The sequence below is a fragment of the Borostomias antarcticus genome (assembly GCF_949987555.1).
Source record: "Borostomias antarcticus genome assembly, chromosome: 9".
Taxonomy (NCBI): domain Eukaryota; kingdom Metazoa; phylum Chordata; class Actinopteri; order Stomiiformes; family Stomiidae; genus Borostomias; species Borostomias antarcticus.
Window position 1 is genome coordinate 28,073,854 of NC_140242.1, and position 20,000 is coordinate 28,093,853.

The 20,000-nt window shown below is 53.7% G+C and overlaps 1 protein-coding gene across 1 annotated transcript in view; it reads right to left on the reverse strand.

Annotated features, from left to right (window-relative positions):
- Positions 1 to 20,000, reverse strand: part of LOC311313080 (FERM, ARHGEF and pleckstrin domain-containing protein 1-like) — a gene marked incomplete at its 3' end in the record, with an annotated part of 88,574 nt that overhangs the window by 28,686 nt on the left and 39,888 nt on the right. The window contains exons 3-7 of the mRNA XM_084443116.1: positions 5,835 to 5,939; positions 5,472 to 5,514; positions 4,912 to 4,990; positions 2,518 to 2,615; positions 1,785 to 1,899 (exon numbers count right to left, since the gene is read on the reverse strand). Coding sequence (XP_084299242.1) covers positions 1,785 to 1,899; positions 2,518 to 2,615; positions 4,912 to 4,990; positions 5,472 to 5,514; positions 5,835 to 5,939 — 440 coding nt within the window. The remainder of the gene's footprint in view (positions 1 to 1,784; positions 1,900 to 2,517; positions 2,616 to 4,911; positions 4,991 to 5,471; positions 5,515 to 5,834; positions 5,940 to 20,000) is intronic.

Consider the following 20,000-nt stretch of genomic DNA (forward strand, 5'->3'; position numbering starts at 1 on the left):
CCCTCTTGACCGCTACGCTCTGCTACCTCGGTGTGATTGGTTGCTCCGTCACTCCGAGGCCCCTGCAGTCGATCGATACGGTCACGGCTCTTCTCTGTCCTGGCCCCGCAGTGGTGGAACGAACTGCCCACTGACGTCAGGACAGCAGAGTCACTGCCCATCTTTCTCCACAGTCTCAAAACTGACCTCTTAAAGAACTACTACTAGAACGGATCCTTCCTCTTAAGGACCTATAAATTGTATATTTTGCTACTCTTACACTTTGCCTTCAGCACTAGATTATGCTCTTAGTCACTTGTTTAGAAAGGAGATGCACTTGTGAGTTCTGGCGAGTAATAGTACACTGACCACTTACGTTAAATGCAATTATTATAAGTCGCTTCAGATAAAATCGTCTGCTAAATGACTGTAATGTAATGGCAATGTCTCATAGACCCACAGGAGAGAGCTTCTCACACTTTAGTTACACTGTAGTGTTCAGAAAAGGTTAGCCACAGACGAACTGAAAGGGTTAAACTGTCAACACATAGGGTTCTACTTTGTACCGTACTTCTAAACCTCACAGCTGCTCAGCAAAGATTACACTTCCCTCCACAAAACTCTTTAATCCAAAACTCGAATCCAAACAGATGTTTTTGACATGATCTCTGTAATTGAGGTGAGAGACCATGCGGGTCTATGTTCCCCAGCTCAGCTGACACCCCTGAGGTCGGGGGGCGGGGGCGGGAGGGGAGGGGTGGACGACAAAGCCTTGATACCAACTTCCCTAATTCTTATCTGTGGAAAAGCCTTCCTGTTTCCTGTGTGCGGCGCTTAATTAGAGATTGAACTCCCAGCGTGGCACCCCGGGTGGGGGCGCCGAGGTTACGGCCGTCAGCCGGACAGCCCGGGGGGGGGGAGAGAGAGCTCGTCAGGGAGGGCAGTCGGATGTAAAGGAGATCTTTTCATGTGCCAGCCGCCCGCCCAGCTGCCCTCTGTCGTGGTGTGGGGGTGAGACAGGGGTCGGTCGTGTTTCGGGTTTGACAGGAGTCAGCCTGCATAGATGAGGGGGTGGGGGGGGGGGGGTGGATCTGGGGATCTTGGAAGCCCCCCGAGCGAGTCGTTCCCCGTGTGCCAACCTGTCCGACCAAAACGAAGATAATACCACGGGCGAAATGTGAGGTCTTTAGCCGGCGGCCGCGCCGTTGTTGGTCGTTACGCTGTAATCAAGGCGCCGTGGCTCCCTGTCTTTCTCGAGGAGTGAAGCGCGCCGCTGTTGATGCTGAGTCAGCAGGACGGTCACGCGCCTGCAGACGGTCACCACGGAAACGGCCTGGTCGGCGCTTTCCCTGTCTATACGTGTTAAAGAATTCCGAGGAAACAGGCTATTCATTCATTCATTCGTTCATTTATGCATTCATTCATTCATTTCATGCATCCATCCATCCATCCATTCATTCATTCATTCATTCATTCATTCGTTCATGCATTCATTCATTTCATGCATTCATTCATTCATGCATTCATTCATTCAAGTGTTCATTCATTCATTCATTCATTCATTCATGCATTCATTCACTCATGCATTCATTCATTCATGCATTCATGCATTCATGCATTCATGCATTCATTCCTGCATTCATTCATTCATTCATTCAGTGGCAGCTGACCCGAAGGTGTAGCCTGGTTATAAACCAACCCTCCCGGGACACACTTGAGGTCTTTTACAGCCATGTCCCATTCCTGGCAGAGCAGAATAACAGCCCCATACATCCCCAGTGCTCCGCTGGTCCAGAGCTACTCACGCGTTCTTGGAGTGGAAATCCATGACCTTGTCCATCAGGGCCATCTGGTCGGGGATGTAGCTGTTGTTGAGGAGGTGCGACCGACACTGGCTCTCCTCGAAGTCCCCGATCTCGGCTGCGGACGACAGGGAGAGAGGCCAGGTTATCTAAATCGAATCAAATCAAATCAAATCAAACTTTATTTGTATCTACACATCGGCGGTTCTCCCGCCGGTCGATAGCGATTCTAATCGTTTGCGCCGGCGACGGGTGATAGGTTCGTTCTGCACCGCGGCCGCCTCTGTCCTGGTGTCGGATGGAGGTCGGGAGGGGAGGGGGATTCTGGGAGGGGGGGGGGGGGGCCATAGCAACGCGGGGATTCTTCAGATGTGTCTGATCGAACGGGCGGGTAGACAGACCGACAGACAGACAGACAGACAGACAGACAGACAGGCAGGCAGACAGAGACAGACAGAGACAGACAGAGACAGACAGGCAGACAGACAGACAGACAGACAGGCAGGCAGGCAGGCAGGCAGGCAGGCAGACAGACAGGCAGAAAGGCAGACAGACAGACAGACAGGCAGGCAGGCAGACAGACAGACAGACAGACAGACAGACAGGCAGATAGACAGGCAGATAGACAGACAGACAGACAGACAGACAGACAGACAGGCAGATAGACAGGCAGATAGACAGACAGACAGGCAGACAGACAGACAGACAGGCAGACAGACAGACAGACCGTACGTACACTGGATAATATGAGCGACCAACAGGGCGGCGCTACTGTCGTTGCAGGTCAGCTGTCCACTGGCCAGGTCCTGCTTGACCTGCAGCGCAAACAGGTACCTGGACAGAAGAGGGACACACAGAGCTTAGAACAAACTCAAACATGAAAACCTGCTCAACAACCGCGGTGAAACATCAAAGCATCTACTTGGAACTCAAAACTAGTCTGCAGCGTCATCTATTCATGTTCTGAACCCGGCGTGTGAAAACTAGATCACTAGAACGATCAGTTCGGCTCTGACACACCCTGCAGGAATCAACGATTTAGTCGTAAAGCTCAGCCAACGTAGGAATGCGGGAGATAGGATAGCAGACTGCTAGACAGCAGGCCAACGGATCACTGAGCAATCTGGTCTATCACATGACGATGACTGAATGTTCAGAGCTGGCCTGAGATCATTTGGGAAGAATAACATGTTTTATAATCAGGTCACAACTGTTATATCATGAGTGAACGAGGAAGGAGGGGAAACATTAGCCCTGTGAGTTCTACGTGACTGCCGCTGGTGATTTGGAAGGGCAAAGTCATTTTTGGGATTTTACAGATGATGAACGGGCAGATTGTACGCTTTCAAATGATGTGTCATACATCGGAATCTGAAAATATTTGAAGAAGATATGCGTCTGTGAATGTTGATACGCCTGAAATCACTAAGCGGAGAAAAAGGGCTTCAAAGCTTCAGAGCTGTTCACACTTCTCACAGGATGTGGACTTTGACGACAAAATATGACTATTTAGTGATCCTAAAACTGTTGTTTGTTATGTTAAGGGGGTTCTTCACAACGTCAACTTTTGAAATATGACACAAAAAAAAGATGAACAAATAAACCACCTTTTTGCTCGTAGCACAATTCGAGGTCTGCCGAGATGTGGACCAAAATATCAACGTTCAAAACATGTCAGGCGTGAGGCGTGATCTACTGTACAGGTCTGAAGCAGGAATACTGTACTGTACATCTGCTGGAACACATTAGTGACACACTTTCCCTGATATCTGACTCATTAGCGTGCACACGGACACACACACACCTGAGCCGAGAATGACTTGACTCAAAAAAATGTTGACTGCCTGCTGTGTTGAGCATCCAGTCAGACGTGGGGGTATAACAGTCAGCTCGTCTCCTCCAGTCACACAGAGGGATTATTATTAGAATTATTATTATTATTAGTAGTAGTAGTAGTAGTAGTAGTAGTAGTAGTAGTAGTAGTAGTAATAGTGGCAGTAGTAGTAGCAGTAGTAGTAGTAGTAGTAGTAGTAGCAGTAGTATTAGTAGTAGTAGTAGTAGTAGTAATAGTAGCAGTAGTATTAGTAGTAGTAGTAGTAGTAGTAGTAGTAGTAGTAGTAGTAGTAGTAATAGTAGTAGTAATAGTAGTGGTAGTAGTAGTAGTAGTAGTAGCAGTAGTATTAGTAGTAGTAGTAGTAGTAGTAATAGTAGCAGTAGTATTAGTAGTAGTAGTAGTAGTAGTAGTAGTAGTAGTAGTAATAGTAGTAGTAATAGTAGTGGTAGTAGTAGTAGCAGTAGTAGTAGCAGTAGTAGTAGTAAAACCAGTGGGGCAATTGATTTCGCAACAGTAAAAACACAACACACAATATCTCAATACACAATAGACACAGAAATTAAAGAACCGAGCTAAAAATAAAATAAAAACACCATCAACCACGCGAGTTTGAGTAGACGAGCCGGTTTGACTTTCACTAATGGAATTTAGCAGAGCAGAGAGGGTGTGAAGGAGTGTTTCTATATCTGTTGGTCTTGGCTAGTGGGTATTTGAAGCAGGAACCCGAAGGCAGAATCATAAACTCTAGGTGCAGGGGGGAAGGCATTGACAGACGGGACGGATTCTGCTTTCCTTAAAGTCGCACTGAAACAGACGTTTGAGATCATCTAACTTCCGTAGTTTGACGTATTTCCGACGCAAACAAGCTATGAGGGTGGGACATATGTTTAGAGGAATTTGATTGGAACATTGACAAGTGGACGGGTTTTAAGAACTTTAGACAGATTCGATAGAAGGATAGCGTTGATTGACGGGTGGATGTCGTGAGATTATTGGCCTAAAATCTAAGATACCTGTTGTCGTCATTGCAGGTGACCTACCATTTTCCAGATAGTAAGAAATTATATACTTTGATATAAGATTACAACAAAAGTAGAATTTAGTAATTTTTTTGGCATACATCGTTGAATAGGTGAACACTATGACCAATTATGTGAACCAAAATGGGACAGAATGCTTTTTTCATTTCAGTGTGACTTTAACACCTGTGTGTTCTATAAATCCAACGGGCTTTTCTGTGCAGTAGCTGTGATACTACTGCGGACCTGGGCGTGGTCTGGCGTGGCGGCCTCTTACCTCGTCAGCTCCTCCAGTAACTGGGCGTGGTCCGGGGGAAAGAACTTCACCACGAATCTCAGCACCGTGTGTTTGGGCCCTGGGAGAAGGAGGCGATGACAAGCTGCTTTGAGAGAACGTCTAATATAATCTAGCACATGTGCTCTAAATGAGCATCTGAACTTTTGACTGGTGGGGATTTTTTCGTTTCCCATCATGGCCAGTTTCTAGGTGACGCGTCACGCTGAATGATCAGATCATAGCATTAGTTCTCATTCACAACGAGTCCTTGTTGAAATACAGTAACGACAACTGTAAAGGTCTTTCATGACCTTCCCGGCACAAGACGGATGTTTTATCACCCGTTTTTCTTTGTGTAATTAAGTTTGGTCAAAACAGACATTTGAGAGTTCCACAACAAAGTTAAGTCTACTGGCTGTTGCCTTTTCAATGTTTCCACATTTCACTTGATTCATTTTCATTTTCTGCTCACATAACACCCCTAGAGTGTGAGTTTAAGCCAACTCAAAGTCAGGAATTCACAAAGCCATCTGTGTGAAAGCTTATCCGGGGATACTTACGTCTAAGCTGTTTTATAATGGGCTTCAGAAGGTCCAGCCAAACCTGGAACAGAAGAGCAACATATTCCCTCAGAAAAGATATATATTGGGGCCGCCCCGGTAGCTCACTGGGTAAGGCGCGCACCATATGAAGGCTTGTCCTTCGCGCGGCGGACCCGGGTTCGATTCCCGGCTCGGGTCCTGTGCCGCATGTCCTCCCCTCTCTCTCTCTCACATTTCCTGTCTCTCTACACTGTCCTATAACATTAAAGCTGAAAAGCCCTAAAATATATCTTTAAAAGAAAAGATATATCCATTCAAGGCGTGAAAACAAAGAGGTGGAGAGGGAGCCCACGTTTGACTTCCTCGTCCACCCTCACTCACCATCATCTTGTGGTGGTCCTGGAACTCCAGGCCGAAGTAGTCGCCCTCGACGAGGTTGAGGTGGGAGCACACCAGGTCAAACACCACCTTGCCCGACGCTCTTTGCTGTGGAACAAGCCAAGCAGAAAGGTATGAGACGGGTATTGGCAACGGCAGTCATAATATGAACTCTGATTTCATGTACTAATCACCTAGCCCTATTGTTTGAAGTTGTATGCAAACGAAGACCGGCGTGCCGCGTCACAAAAGGCCGAAAGCTATTGTACCGTCTAGCTTCACAGAACCGTTCTAATGAGCGAAAGTCTGCATGTCCAGTCAAGCCTCAGAGGGCATCACAACACATTCATGACTGACTGACATCAAATGGTAAATGGACTGCACTTATATAGCGCTTTTATCCAAAGAGCTTTACAATGAAGGCCTCTCATCACACACACACACACACATTCAAACACCAATGGCGGCAGCTGACTGACTGCATGGAAACATGGTGGCACCGAATACAGTGGCTGCGTTCCGAATCGCCTACTACCCTACTATATAGTATGCCAAAACAGAATGTAGTATGTCCCAATACATAGTATGCCACATGCAGTATGGCAAAAATACCAGGATGACCTACTACATCCGGTGGTATTTTGCAGTATGCAAGCCAGCAGGCGCAATGTTATGACAAGGTAGTATGTCCCAATTGGATGCCTACTGCTTGCAAAGTACGTACTTTCTAAGGGCAGCTGTAGTAGGTACTGGTAGTAAGAAGTAGAAGTATGCGATTCGGAACGCAGCCAGTGCTCCTGGTTGACTTAACCCGACTCCCCTACCTCCCCCTCCTCTCCCTCTCCCTCCCTCCTCTCCCTCCCTCTCCCTCCCTCTCCCTCCTCTCCCCCTCCCTCTCCCTCTCCTCCATCCTCACCCCCTCCTCTCCCCCTCCCCTCCCCTCCCCTCCCTCCCCACCAGGATTCAGTTCAGCGCTCAAAGGTCCCCCCCCCTCTCCCTCAGGCAGTATCTGAGTGGCTTGGGGGGAGCAGGGGTGTGGGGGGAGCGGGGGTGTGTGTGTGTGGGGGGGCAGGGGCTGTCACTGGGACTTTGTTCTGAGTTCCAAGCGTCCCAGAGGGACTGCTGATGTCCCAGCGCCCTTTGAAGCCGATACGCTGGCACGGAGCGCCTCACCTAGGAGGGCCCGGCTCCTCCGCGTCGCCCCCCCAACCCCCCCCACCCCCCGTTTGAAGAGCCGCCGTCGCCCACTTTCCCAGGGGAGCGGGCATGGGCCAACGCCGAGGCGCCCCCCGGAAATCTGCCTTCGGAGAGAAAGCATCTCCCCTGTTTGAGGGACACAAAGGGACCCGTCTCCCGTCAGGGACCTTCCTGGGCCACGGGGACAGGAGCGCGGCATGCTGGGAGAGCCGGGACACTTCCAGACAGACGTCAGTCCTTTGAGCGGCGCTCGGCGGAGCAGAACTAGCGCAGTCCTGGGAGAGTTCCCAGTTCCTCGGTCACTCCTGGCCTTGGCGGAGGGACTGACCTGCCACTGGCCCGCCAAGTCCTCCTTTATTTATTCTTAATTAATCTGACTGGGGGGCCGAACGCTGATCGAGGCCCGATGCTGACCACAACGGAATTGACTTAACGATCACTTATAATAGGAGAGGGCACTGCTGGGGTGTTCTGCTCTCCTGAAGGTGTTGGGCAGCTGAGCTGTGATGTCCAGTCAAGTTCTCTGAATCATCTCTGGGGTTCTCCTGACCTGTCCCCCTACAACCCCTCCTCTGCCCTGTCTCTCTGTCCGTCTCTCTCCCTCTCTGTCTGTCTTTATCTCTGTCTGTCTCTCTCCCTCTCTGTCTGTCTCTCTCTGTCTGTCTCTATCTCTGTCTGTCTCTCTCCCTCTCTGTCTCTCTCTTTCTGTCTCTCTGTGTCTTTTGATTGATTTCATTTTTTATTGATCAGAGTAAAATCATACATGTACACATCAGGGGGGTCTCTCTCTCTCTCTGTCTCCCTCTGTCTCTCTCTCTCTCTCTCTCTCTCTCTCCCTCCCTCCCTCCCTCCCTCCCTCCCTCCCTCCCTCCCTGCATCATGCTATCCAGAGGGCAGCAGAGAACCAGCTGTTTCCATCTGCTCCAGTCTGCTTGATGAGGGAGACGAACCTCACAGGATCTGGAGGGGGGAGGCAAACAGCCAAAACACTCACACACACACCCCCTCCACACACACACACACACCCTCCCCACACACACACACGCATGGTACACACTCACACCCTCCCCACACTCTCAACGCGCCGCATGCGACCACACCACGGGAACGTACCCTACCCCGAATCTCTGGAAGAAATCACGTGTCCAAGTTCCCTGCGCTCAGTCACACAACACGTTCAGAACCACTCCCCCTCGCAGTCAAACACCAGAGACCAGACCAGAGTGAGACCAGCTACTCACCCTGTCCTCCTCTCTCCTGTCCTCCTCTCTCCTCCCTAGTGTCTCTCCCTCTTAGACCAGCTACTAACCCTGTCCTCCTAGTGTCTCTCCCTCTAACCCTGTCCTCCTCTCTCCTCCCTAGTGTCTCTCCCTCTAACCCTGTCCTCCTCTCTCCTCCCTAGTGTCTCCTCCTCTAACCCTGTCCTCCTCTCTCCTCCCTAGTGTCTCTCCCTCTAACCCTGTCCTCCTCTCTCCTCCCTAGTCTCTCCCTCTAACCCTGTCCTCCTCTCTCCTCCCTGGGGTCTCCCCCTCTAACCCTGTCCTCCTCTCTCCTCCCTAGTGTCTCCTCCTCTAACCCTGTCCTCCTCTCTCCTCCCTAGTGTCTCCTCCTCTAACCCTGTCCTCCTCTCTCCTCCCTAGTGTCTCCTCCTCTAACCCTGTCCTCCTCTCTCCTCCCTAGTGTCTCTCCCTCTAACCCTGTCCTCCTCTCTCCTCCCTAGTGTCTCCTCCTCTAACCCTGTCCTCTCTCCTCCCTAGTGTCTCCCCCTCTAACCCTGTCCTCCTCTCTCCTCCCTAGTGTCTCTCCCTCTAACCCTGTCCTCCTCTCTCCTCCCTAGCGTCTCTCCCTCTAACCCTGTCCTCCTCTCTCCTCCCTAGTGTCTCTCCCTCTAACCCTGTCCTCCTCTCTCCTCCCTAGTGTCTCTCCCTCTAACCCTGTCCTCCTCTCTCCTCCCTAGTGTCTCCCCCTCTAACCCTGTCCTCCTCTCTCCTCCCTAGTGTCTCCTCCTCTAACCCTGTCCTCCTCTCTCCTCCCTAGCGTCTCCCCCTCTAACCCTGTCCTCCTCTCTCCTCCCCCTCCCCCTCTAACCCTGTCCTCCTCTCTCCTCCCTAGTGTCTCTCCCTCTAACCCTGTCCTCCTCTCTCCTCCCCCTCCCCCTCTAACCCTGTCCTCCTCTCTCCTCCCTAGTGTCTCTCCCTCTAACCCTGTCCTCCTCTCTCCTCCCCCTCCCCCTCTAACCCTGTCCTCCTCTCTCCTCCCTAGCGTCTCCCCCTCTAACCCTGTCCTCCTCTCTCCTCCCTAGCGTCTCCTCCTCTAACCCTGTCCTCCTCTCTCCTCCCTACGTCTCTCCCTCTAACCCTGTCCTCCTCTCTCCTCCCTAGTGTCTCCTCCTCTAACCCTGTCCTCCTCTCTCCTCCCTAGCGTCTCCCCCTCTAACCCTGTCCTCCTCTCTCCTCCCTAGTGTCTCCCCCTCTAACCCTGTCCTCCTCTCTCCTCCCCTAGTGTCTCTCCCTCTAACCCTGTCCTCCTCTCTCCTCCCTAGCGTCTCCCCCTCTAACCCTGTCCTCCTCTCTCCTCCCTAGTGTCTCCCCCTCTAACCCTGTCCTCCTCTCTCCTCCCTAGCGTCTCCCCCTCTAACCCTGTCCTCCTCTCTCCTCCCTAGCGTCTCCCCATCTAACCCTGTCCTCCTCTCTCCTCCCTAGTGTCTCTCCCTCTAACCCTGTCCTCCTCTCTCCTCCCCCTCCCCCTCTAACCCTGTCCTCCTCTCTCCTCCCTAGTGTCTCTCCCTCTAACCCTGTCCTCCTCTCTCCTCCCCCTCCCCCTCTAACCCTGTCCTCCTCTCTCCTCCCTAGTGTCTCCCCCTCTAACCCTGTCCTCCTCTCTCCTCCCTAGCGTCTCCCCCTCTAACCCTGTCCTCCTCTCTCCTCCCTAGCGTCTCCCTCTCTAACCCTGTCCTCCTCTCTCCTCCCTAGTGTCTCCTCCTCTAACCCTGTCCTCCTCTCTCCTCCCTAGTGTCTCCTCCTCTAACCCTGTCCTCCTCTCTCCTCCCTAGTGTCTCCCCCTCTAACCCTGTCCTCCTCTCTCCTCCCTAGTGTCTCCTCCTCTAACCCTGTCCTCCTCTCTCCTCCCTAGTGTCTCCTCCTCTAACCCTGTCCTCCTCTCTCCTCCCTAGCGTCTCCCCCTCTAACCCTGTCCTCCTCTCTCCTCCCTAGCGTCTCCCCCTCTAACCCTGTCCTCCTCTCTCCTCCCTAGCGTCTCTCCCTCTAACCCTGTCCTCCTCTCTCCTCCCCTAGCGTCTCCTCCTCTAACCCTGTCCTCCTCTCTCCTCCCTAGCGTCTCCCTCTCTAACCCTGTCCTCCTCTCTCCTCCCTAGTGTCTCCTCCTCTAACCCTGTCCTCCTCTCTCCTCCCTAGTGTCTCCTCCTCTAACCCTGTCCTCCTCTCTCCTCCCTAGCGTCTCCCCCTCTAACCCTGTCCTCCTCTCTCCTCCCTAGCGTCTCCCCCTCTAACCCTGTCCTCCTCTCTCCTCCCTAGCGTCTCCCCCTCTAACCCTGTCCTCCTCTCTCCTCCCTAGTCTCTCCCTCTAACCCTGTCCTCCTCTCTCCTCCCTAGCGTCTCCCCCTCTAACCCTGTCCTCCTCTCTCCTCCCTAGTGTCTCCCCCTCTAACCCTGTCCTCCTCTCTCCTCCCTAGCGTCTCTCCCTCTAACCCTGTCCTCCTCTCCTCCCTAGCGTCTCCTCCTCTAACCCTGTCCTCCTCTCTCCTCCCTAGCGTCTCCCCCTCTAACCCTGTCCTCCTCTCTCCTCCCTAGTGTCTCTCCCTCTAACCCTGTCCTCCTCTCTCCTCCCTAGTGTCTCCTCCTCTAACCCTGTCCTCCTCTCTCCTCCCTAGCGTCTCCCTCTCTAACCCTGTCCTCCTCTCTCCTCCCTAGTGTCTCTCCCTCTAACCCTGTCCTCCTCTCTCCTCCCTAGTGTCTCCTCCTCTAACCCTGTCCTCCTCTCTCCTCCCTAGTGTCTCTCCCTCTAACCCTGTCCTCCTCTCTCCTCCCTAGTGTCTCTCCCTCTAACCCTGTCCTCCTCTCTCCTCCCTAGTGTCTCTCCCTCTAACCCTGTCCTCCTCTCTCCTCCCCTAGTGTCTCTCCCTCTAACCCTGTCCTCCTCTCTCCTCCCTAGCGTCTCCCCCTCTAACCCTGTCCTCCTCTCTCCTCCCCCTCCCCCTCTAACCCTGTCCTCCTCTCTCCTCCCTAGTGTCTCTCCCTCTAACCCTGTCCTCCTCTCTCCTCCCTAGTGTCTCTCCCTCTAACCCTGTCCTCCTCTCTCCTCCCCCTCCCCCTCTAACCCTGTCCTCCTCTCTCCTCCCTAGCGTCTCCCCCTCTAACCCTGTCCTCCTCTCTCCTCCCTAGTGTCTCCCCCTCTAACCCTGTCCTCCTCTCTCCTCCCCTAGTGTCTCTCCCTCTAACCCTGTCCTCCTCTCTCCTCCCTAGCGTCTCCCCCTCTAACCCTGTCCTCCTCTCTCCTCCCTAGTGTCTCCCCCTCTAACCCTGTCCTCCTCTCTCCTCCCTAGCGTCTCCCCCTCTAACCCTGTCCTCCTCTCTCCTCCCCCTCCCCCTCTAACCCTGTCCTCCTCTCTCCTCCCTAGTGTCTCTCCCTCTAACCCTGTCCTCCTCTCTCCTCCCTAGTGTCTCCTCCTCTAACCCTGTCCTCCTCTCTCCTCCCTAGCGTCTCTCCCTCTAACCCTGTCCTCCTCTCTCCTCCCTAGTGTCTCCCCCTCTAACCCTGTCCTCCTCTCTCCTCCCTAGTGTCTCTCCCTCTAACCCTGTCCTCCTCTCTCCTCCCTAGCGTCTCCCTCTCTAACCCTGTCCTCCTCTCTCCTCCCTAGTGTCTCCTCCTCTAACCCTGTCCTCCTCTCTCCTCCCTAGTGTCTCCTCCTCTAACCCTGTCCTCCTCTCTCCTCCCTAGTGTCTCCCCCTCTAACCCTGTCCTCCTCTCTCCTCCCTAGTGTCTCCTCCTCTAACCCTGTCCTCCTCTCTCCTCCCTAGTGTCTCCTCCTCTAACCCTGTCCTCCTCTCTCCTCCCTAGCGTCTCCCCCTCTTACCCTGTCCTCCTCTCTCCTCCCTAGCGTCTCCCCCTCTAACCCTGTCCTCCTCTCTCCTCCCTAGCGTCTCTCCCTCTAACCCTGTCCTCCTCTCTCCTCCCCTAGCGTCTCCTCCTCTAACCCTGTCCTCCTCTCTCCTCCCTAGCGTCTCCCTCTCTAACCCTGTCCTCCTCTCTCCTCCCTAGTGTCTCCTCCTCTAACCCTGTCCTCCTCTCTCCTCCCTAGTGTCTCCTCCTCTAACCCTGTCCTCCTCTCTCCTCCCTAGCGTCTCTCCCTCTAACCCTGTCCTCCTCTCCTCCCTAGCGTCTCCTCCTCTAACCCTGTCCTCCTCTCTCCTCCCTAGCGTCTCTCCCTCTAACCCTGTCCTCCTCTCCTCCCTAGCGTCTCCTCCTCTAACCCTGTCCTCCTCTCTCCTCCCTAGCGTCTCCCCCTCTAACCCTGTCCTCCTCTCTCCTCCCTAGCGTCTCCCCCTCTAACCCTGTCCTCCTCTCTCCTCCCCCTCCCCCTCTAACCCTGTCCTCCTCTCTCCTCCCTAGTGTCTCTCCCTCTAACCCTGTCCTCCTCTCTCCTCCCTAGTGTCTCTCCCTCTAACCCTGTCCTCCTCTCTCCTCCCCCTCCCCCTCTAACCCTGTCCTCCTCTCTCCTCCCTAGCGTCTCCCCCTCTAACCCTGTCCTCCTCTCTCCTCCCCCTCCCCCTCTAACCCTGTCCTCCTCTCTCCTCCCTAGCGTCTCTCCCTCTAACCCTGTCCTCCTCTCTCCTCCCCTAGTGTCTCTCCCTCTAACCCTGTCCTCCTCTCTCCTCCCTAGCGTCTCCCCCTCTAACCCTGTCCTCCTCTCTCCTCCCTAGTGTCTCCCCCTCTAACCCTGTCCTCCTCTCTCCTCCCTAGCGTCTCCCCCTCTAACCCTGTCCTCCTCTCTCCTCCCCCTCCCCCTCTAACCCTGTCCTCCTCTCTCCTCCCTAGTGTCTCTCCCTCTAACCCTGTCCTCCTCTCTCCTCCCTAGTGTCTCCTCCTCTAACCCTGTCCTCCTCTCTCCTCCCTAGCGTCTCTCCCTCTAACCCTGTCCTCCTCTCTCCTCCCTAGTGTCTCCCCCTCTAACCCTGTCCTCCTCTCTCCTCCCTAGCGTCTCCCTCTCTAACCCTGTCCTCCTCTCTCCTCCCTAGTGTCTCCTCCTCTAACCCTGTCCTCCTCTCTCCTCCCTAGTGTCTCCTCCTCTAACCCTGTCCTCCTCTCTCCTCCCTAGTGTCTCCCTCTAACCCTGTCCTCCTCTCTCCTCCCCCTCCCCCTCTAACCCTGTCCTCCTCTCTCCTCCCTAGCGTCTCCCCCTCTAACCCTGTCCTCCTCTCTCCTCCCTAGCGTCTCCCCCTCTAACCCTGTCCTCCTCTCTCCTCCCTAGCGTCTCTCCCTCTAACCCTGTCCTCCTCTCTCCTCCCCTAGCGTCTCCTCCTCTAACCCTGTCCTCCTCTCTCCTCCCTAGCGTCTCCCTCTCTAACCCTGTCCTCCTCTCTCCTCCCTAGTGTCTCCTCCTCTAACCCTGTCCTCCTCTCTCCTCCCTAGTGTCTCCTCCTCTAACCCTGTCCTCCTCTCTCCTCCCTAGTGTCTCCCCCTCTAACCCTGTCCTCCTCTCTCCTCCCTAGCGTCTCTCCCTCTAACCCTGTCCTCCTCTCTCCTCCCTAGCGTCTCCCCCTCTAACCCTGTCCTCCTCTCTCCTCCCTAGCGTCTCCCCCTCTAACCCTGTCCTCCTCTCTCCTCCCTAGCGTCTCCCCCTCTAACCCTGTCCTCCTCTCTCCTCCCTAGTCTCTCCCTCTAACCCTGTCCTCCTCTCTCCTCCCTAGCGTCTCCCCCTCTAACCCTGTCCTCCTCTCTCCTCCCTAGTGTCTCCCCCTCTAACCCTGTCCTCCTCTCTCCTCCCTAGCGTCTCTCCCTCTAACCCTGTCCTCCTCTCCTCCCTAGCGTCTCCTCCTCTAACCCTGTCCTCCTCTCTCCTCCCTAGCGTCTCCCCCTCTAACCCTGTCCTCCTCTCTCCTCCCTAGTGTCTCTCCCTCTAACCCTGTCCTCCTCTCTCCTCCCTAGTGTCTCCTCCTCTAACCCTGTCCTCCTCTCTCCTCCCTAGCGTCTCCCTCTCTAACCCTGTCCTCCTCTCTCCTCCCTAGTGTCTCTCCCTCTAACCCTGTCCTCCTCTCTCCTCCCTAGTGTCTCCTCCTCTAACCCTGTCCTCCTCTCTCCTCCCTAGTGTCTCTCCCTCTAACCCTGTCCTCCTCTCTCCTCCCTAGTGTCTCTCCCTCTAACCCTGTCCTCCTCTCTCCTCCCTAGTGTCTCTCCCTCTAACCCTGTCCTCCTCTCTCCTCCCCTAGTGTCTCTCCCTCTAACCCTGTCCTCCTCTCTCCTCCCTAGCGTCTCCCCCTCTAACCCTGTCCTCCTCTCTCCTCCCCCTCCCCCTCTAACCCTGTCCTCCTCTCTCCTCCCTAGTGTCTCTCCCTCTAACCCTGTCCTCCTCTCTCCTCCCTAGTGTCTCTCCCTCTAACCCTGTCCTCCTCTCTCCTCCCCCTCCCCCTCTAACCCTGTCCTCCTCTCTCCTCCCTAGCGTCTCCCCCTCTAACCCTGTCCTCCTCTCTCCTCCCTAGTGTCTCCCCCTCTAACCCTGTCCTCCTCTCTCCTCCCCTAGTGTCTCTCCCTCTAACCCTGTCCTCCTCTCTCCTCCCTAGCGTCTCCCCCTCTAACCCTGTCCTCCTCTCTCCTCCCTAGTGTCTCCCCCTCTAACCCTGTCCTCCTCTCTCCTCCCTAGCGTCTCCCCCTCTAACCCTGTCCTCCTCTCTCCTCCCCCTCCCCCTCTAACCCTGTCCTCCTCTCTCCTCCCTAGTGTCTCTCCCTCTAACCCTGTCCTCCTCTCTCCTCCCTAGTGTCTCCTCCTCTAACCCTGTCCTCCTCTCTCCTCCCTAGCGTCTCTCCCTCTAACCCTGTCCTCCTCTCTCCTCCCTAGTGTCTCCCCCTCTAACCCTGTCCTCCTCTCTCCTCCCTAGCGTCTCCCTCTCTAACCCTGTCCTCCTCTCTCCTCCCTAGTGTCTCCTCCTCTAACCCTGTCCTCCTCTCTCCTCCCTAGTGTCTCCTCCTCTAACCCTGTCCTCCTCTCTCCTCCCTAGTGTCTCCCCCTCTAACCCTGTCCTCCTCTCTCCTCCCTAGTGTCTCCTCCTCTAACCCTGTCCTCCTCTCTCCTCCCTAGTGTCTCCTCCTCTAACCCTGTCCTCCTCTCTCCTCCCTAGCGTCTCCCCCTCTAACCCTGTCCTCCTCTCTCCTCCCTAGCGTCTCCCCCTCTAACCCTGTCCTCCTCTCTCCTCCCTAGCGTCTCTCCCTCTAACCCTGTCCTCCTCTCTCCTCCCCTAGCGTCTCCTCCTCTAACCCTGTCCTCCTCTCTCCTCCCTAGCGTCTCCCTCTCTAACCCTGTCCTCCTCTCTCCTCCCTAGTGTCTCCTCCTCTAACCCTGTCCTCCTCTCTCCTCCCTAGTGTCTCCTCCTCTAACCCTGTCCTCCTCTCTCCTCCCTAGCGTCTCTCCCTCTAACCCTGTCCTCCTCTCCTCCCTAGCGTCTCCTCCTCTAACCCTGTCCTCCTCTCTCCTCCCTAGCGTCTCTCCCTCTAACCCTGTCCTCCTCTCCTCCCTAGCGTCTCCTCCTCTAACCCTGTCCTCCTCTCTCCTCCCTAGCGTCTCCCCCTCTAACCCTGTCCTCCTCTCTCCTCCCTAGCGTCTCCCCCTCTAACCCTGTCCTCCTCTCTCCTCCCCCTCCCCCTCTAACCCTGTCCTCCTCTCTCCTCCCTAGTGTCTCTCCCTCTAACCCTGTCCTCCTCTCTCCTCCCTAGTGTCTCCCCCTCTAACCCTGTCCTCCTCTCTCCTCCCTAGTGTCTCCTCCTCTAACCCTGTCCTCCTCTCTCCTCCCTAGTGTCTCCTCCTCTAACCCTGTCCTCCTCTCTCCTCCCTAGCGTCTCCCCTCTAACCCTGTCCTCCTCTCTCCTCCCTAGTGTCTCCTCCTCTAACCCTGTCCTCCTCTCTCCTCCCTAGTGTCTCTCCCTCTAACCCTGTCCTCCTCTCTCCTCCCTAGCGTCTCCCCCTCTAACCCTCTCCTCCTCTCTCCTCCCTGGGGTCTCTCTCTCTAACCCTGTCCTCCTCTCTCCTCCCTAGTGTCTCCCCCTCTAACCCTGTCCTCCTCTCTCCTCCCTAGTGTATCTCCCTCTAACCCTGTCCTCCTCTCTCCTCCCTAGCGTCTCCCCCTCTAACCCTCTCCTCCTCTCTCCTCCCTGGGGTCTCTCTCTCTAACCCTGTCCTCCTCTCTCCTCCCTAGTGTCTCTCCCTCTAACCCTGTCCTCCTCTCTCCTCCCTAGTGTCTCCCCCTCTAACCCTGTCCTCCTCTCTCCTCCCTAGTGTCTCCCCCTCTAACCCTGTCCTCCTCTCTCCTCCCTAGTGTCTCCTCCTCTAACCCTGTCCTCCTCTCTCCTCCCTAGTGTCTCCTCCTCTAACCCTGTCCTCCTCTCTCCTCCCTAGTGTCTCCCCCTCTAACCCTGTCCTCCTCTCTCCTCCCTAGCGTCTCTCCCTCTAACCCTGTCCTCCTCTCTCCTCCCTAGCGTCTCTCCCTCTAACCCTGTCCTCCTCTCTCCTCCCTAGCGTCTCTCCCTCTAACCCTGTCCTCCTCTCTCCTCCCTAGCGTCTCCCCCTCTAACCCTGTCCTTCTCTCTCCTCTCCTCCTCTCTCCTGTCCTCCTCTCTCCTCCCTAGTGTCTCTCCCTCTAACCCTGTCCTCCTCTCTCCTCCCTAGCGTCTCCCCCTCTAACCCTGTCCTCCTCTCTCCTCCCTAGTGTCTCTCCTCTAACCCTGTCCTCCTCTCTCCTCCCTAGTGTATCTCCCTCTAACCCTGTCCTCCTCTCTCCTCCCTAGTGTCTCCCCCTCTAACCCTGTCCTCCTCTCTCCTCCCTAGTGTCTCCCCCTCTAACCCTGTCCTCCTCTCTCCTCCCTAGTGTCTCTCCCTCTAACCCTGTCCTCCTCTCTCCTCCCTAGTGTCTCTCCCTCTAACCCTGTCCTCCTCTCTCCTCCCTAGCGTCTCTCCCTCTAACCCTGTCCTCCTCTCTCCTCCCTAGCGTCTCCCCCTCTAACCCTGTCCTCCTCTCTCCTCCCTAGTGTCTCCCCCTCTAACCCTGTCCTCCTCTCTCCTCCCTAGTGTCTCCCCCTCTAACCCTGTCCTCCTCTCTCCTCCCTAGTGTCTCCCCCTCTAACCATGTCCTCCTCTCTCCTCCCTGGGGTCTCCCCCTCTAACCCTGTCCTCCTCTCTCCTCCCTAGTGTCTCCTCCTCTAACCCTGTCCTCCTCTCTCCTCCCTAGTGTCTCTCCCTCTAACCCTGTCCTCCTCTCTCCTCCCTAGTGTCTCCCCCTCTAACCCTGTCCTCCTCTCTCCTCCCTAGTGTCTCTCCCTCTAACCCTGTCCTCCTCTCTCCTCCCTAGTGTATCTCCCTCTAACCCTGTCCTCCTCTCTCCTCCCTAGCGTCTCCCCCTCTAACCCTGTCCTCCTCTCTCCTCCCTAGTGTCTCTCCCTCTAACCCTGTCCTCCTCTCTCCTCCCTAGTGTATCTCCCTCTAACCCTGTCCTCCTCTCTCCTCCCTAGTGTCTCTCCCTCTAACCCTGTCCTCCTCTCTCCTCCCTAGCGTCTCTCCCTCTAACCCTGTCCTCCTCTCTCCTCCCTAGCGTCTCTCCCTCTAACCCTGTCCTCCTCTCTCCTGTCCTCCTCTCTCCTCCCTGGGGTCTCTCCCTCTAACCCTGTCCTCCTCCCTCCTCCCTAGTGTCTCCCCCTCTACACCCAGGTCCCGGAAAGTCCCCCTCCCCTCTTTCCCGGCCAAGGTCCTCCTAATGTCTCCCCATGGCTCCTGAGGGGCCCCCTGCCGTCCTCGTGTCCAGCTCCATCCCACTATGTGTCCCCAGATGTCCCCATCAACCCCCCCCCCCCCCTTTTTATTCTGTCTCTCTGCTTTCTGTCTCCCCACTTCTGCTTAGCGCCTTTTACTTCTTTACTCTTTATTCTTTAGGAGTCCGTCTGCTGTGCTTCTCGTGCCTGCAGGTCTGCTGCAACTCTGTTCTTTTACATCAAGACTGAAGACTTTTCTTTTTTATTTAGTCAAATAATTATTCTTTCATACACTGCACTGTAACTTTTATTCCTGTATTTTATTTTTCCTGCATTTTGTTTTAAATGTCCTTTTTTGCATTTCGTTTTATGACCTTTTATGTGTTGCACTTTGTCTTGATGCTTTTAATGTCTCATGTAAAGCACTTTGAATTGCCTTGTTGCTGAAATGTGCTACAAATAAACTTGCCTTTCCTTAGTATATAGTACACTTAAACATCCTATCATGGTCTACCATGTAGGCAACATCTCTGTAACTATTCATCTACTCGACTGGTAGTCATGTCTCTTATGAAGTATTTAGACGATGTTTATTGCTCTGTAAATGTTCTTAGCCAATAGGAGTTCCCAGGAGATTGCTCAATCTCAATCGTCTCGTTGAGAGGGGTCAGGGAAGAATGTTTACAGCTCACTTACTCAGCCCCTTGGGTGATACTGTTTTTTTTGCTTCCCTCTGGAATATGTAGGGGTGGGATCTATCCCCCCCCCCCCCCCTTTGCTCTCTGTAAAGTGTAGTGTTGCCTCTGTGTATGAAATGCGCCATACAAATAAAGTTTGATTTGATCTGCATACTGTAGCTTGTTCTGTAGCCGTAGCTTGTGTGAGGGTCAACTGTGTGACTTTATACCAATACTTGAGTGTATGTGAAAGATAAAACCCATTTGAAACTTATTCACTGTTTGTAAGACCATTGGTTTCCAGAAATATTGTCTAGAAGTCACAATAAATGATATACATATACAGTAATCAGGGTTTTGTGATTTTATATGGGATGTTTGTTTATAGTGATTACTATCATTAAGCTATTACAGTACCAGTAGATAGGCAGGGATATCACACCAAAATATAAACTAGAGACATGTAGGAAGACAGAAATACCAAAATAGGTGGGAGCAATTTGTGAAAATATCAGTATTGGCCCCTGGACTAACAGGCCTGTATACATGGAGGAAGGATACACACTTACGCCAGGCGCAGACAAACTAGTCCCTCAAGGGCAAATGCTGCACATGTTCACTGTCAATACTCATACAGGCGCGCACACACACACACACACACACACACCCATTTAACCTTATTTAACCAGACAAGCTATTAAGAACAAATTCGTATTTACAATAGCGGCCTGCTTACACACATGTAGTGCACGCACACATAAACCCCCCCCCCCCACACACACACACACATAACCCCCCCACACACACTCAATCACATGTCACACACAGCAGCACCCCCCCCCCCCCCCCTTATAAAGGTCACGATGCATCAACGAAATACCAAGCTTGGCAGCTGACATTTTTATCACAATCTGCAGGGTCTGGGGAACACTGAGAATCCTCGAGCACTTGGGCTCCTTTCTATCTATCTATCTATCTATCTATCTATCTATCTATCTATCTATCTATCCATCTATCCATCTATCTATCCATCTATCTATCTATCCATCTATCCATCTATCTATCCATCTATCCATCTATCCATCCATCTATCCATCTATCCATCTATCTATCCATTTATCTATCTATCCATCTATCTATCTATCTATCTATCTATCTATCTATCTATCTATCTATCTATCTATCTATCTATCTATCTATCTATCTATCTATCTATCTATCTATCTATCTATCCATCCATCTATCCATCTATCCATCCATCTATCCATCCATCTATCCATCCATCTATCCATCCATCTATCCATCTATCCATCTATCCATCTATCCA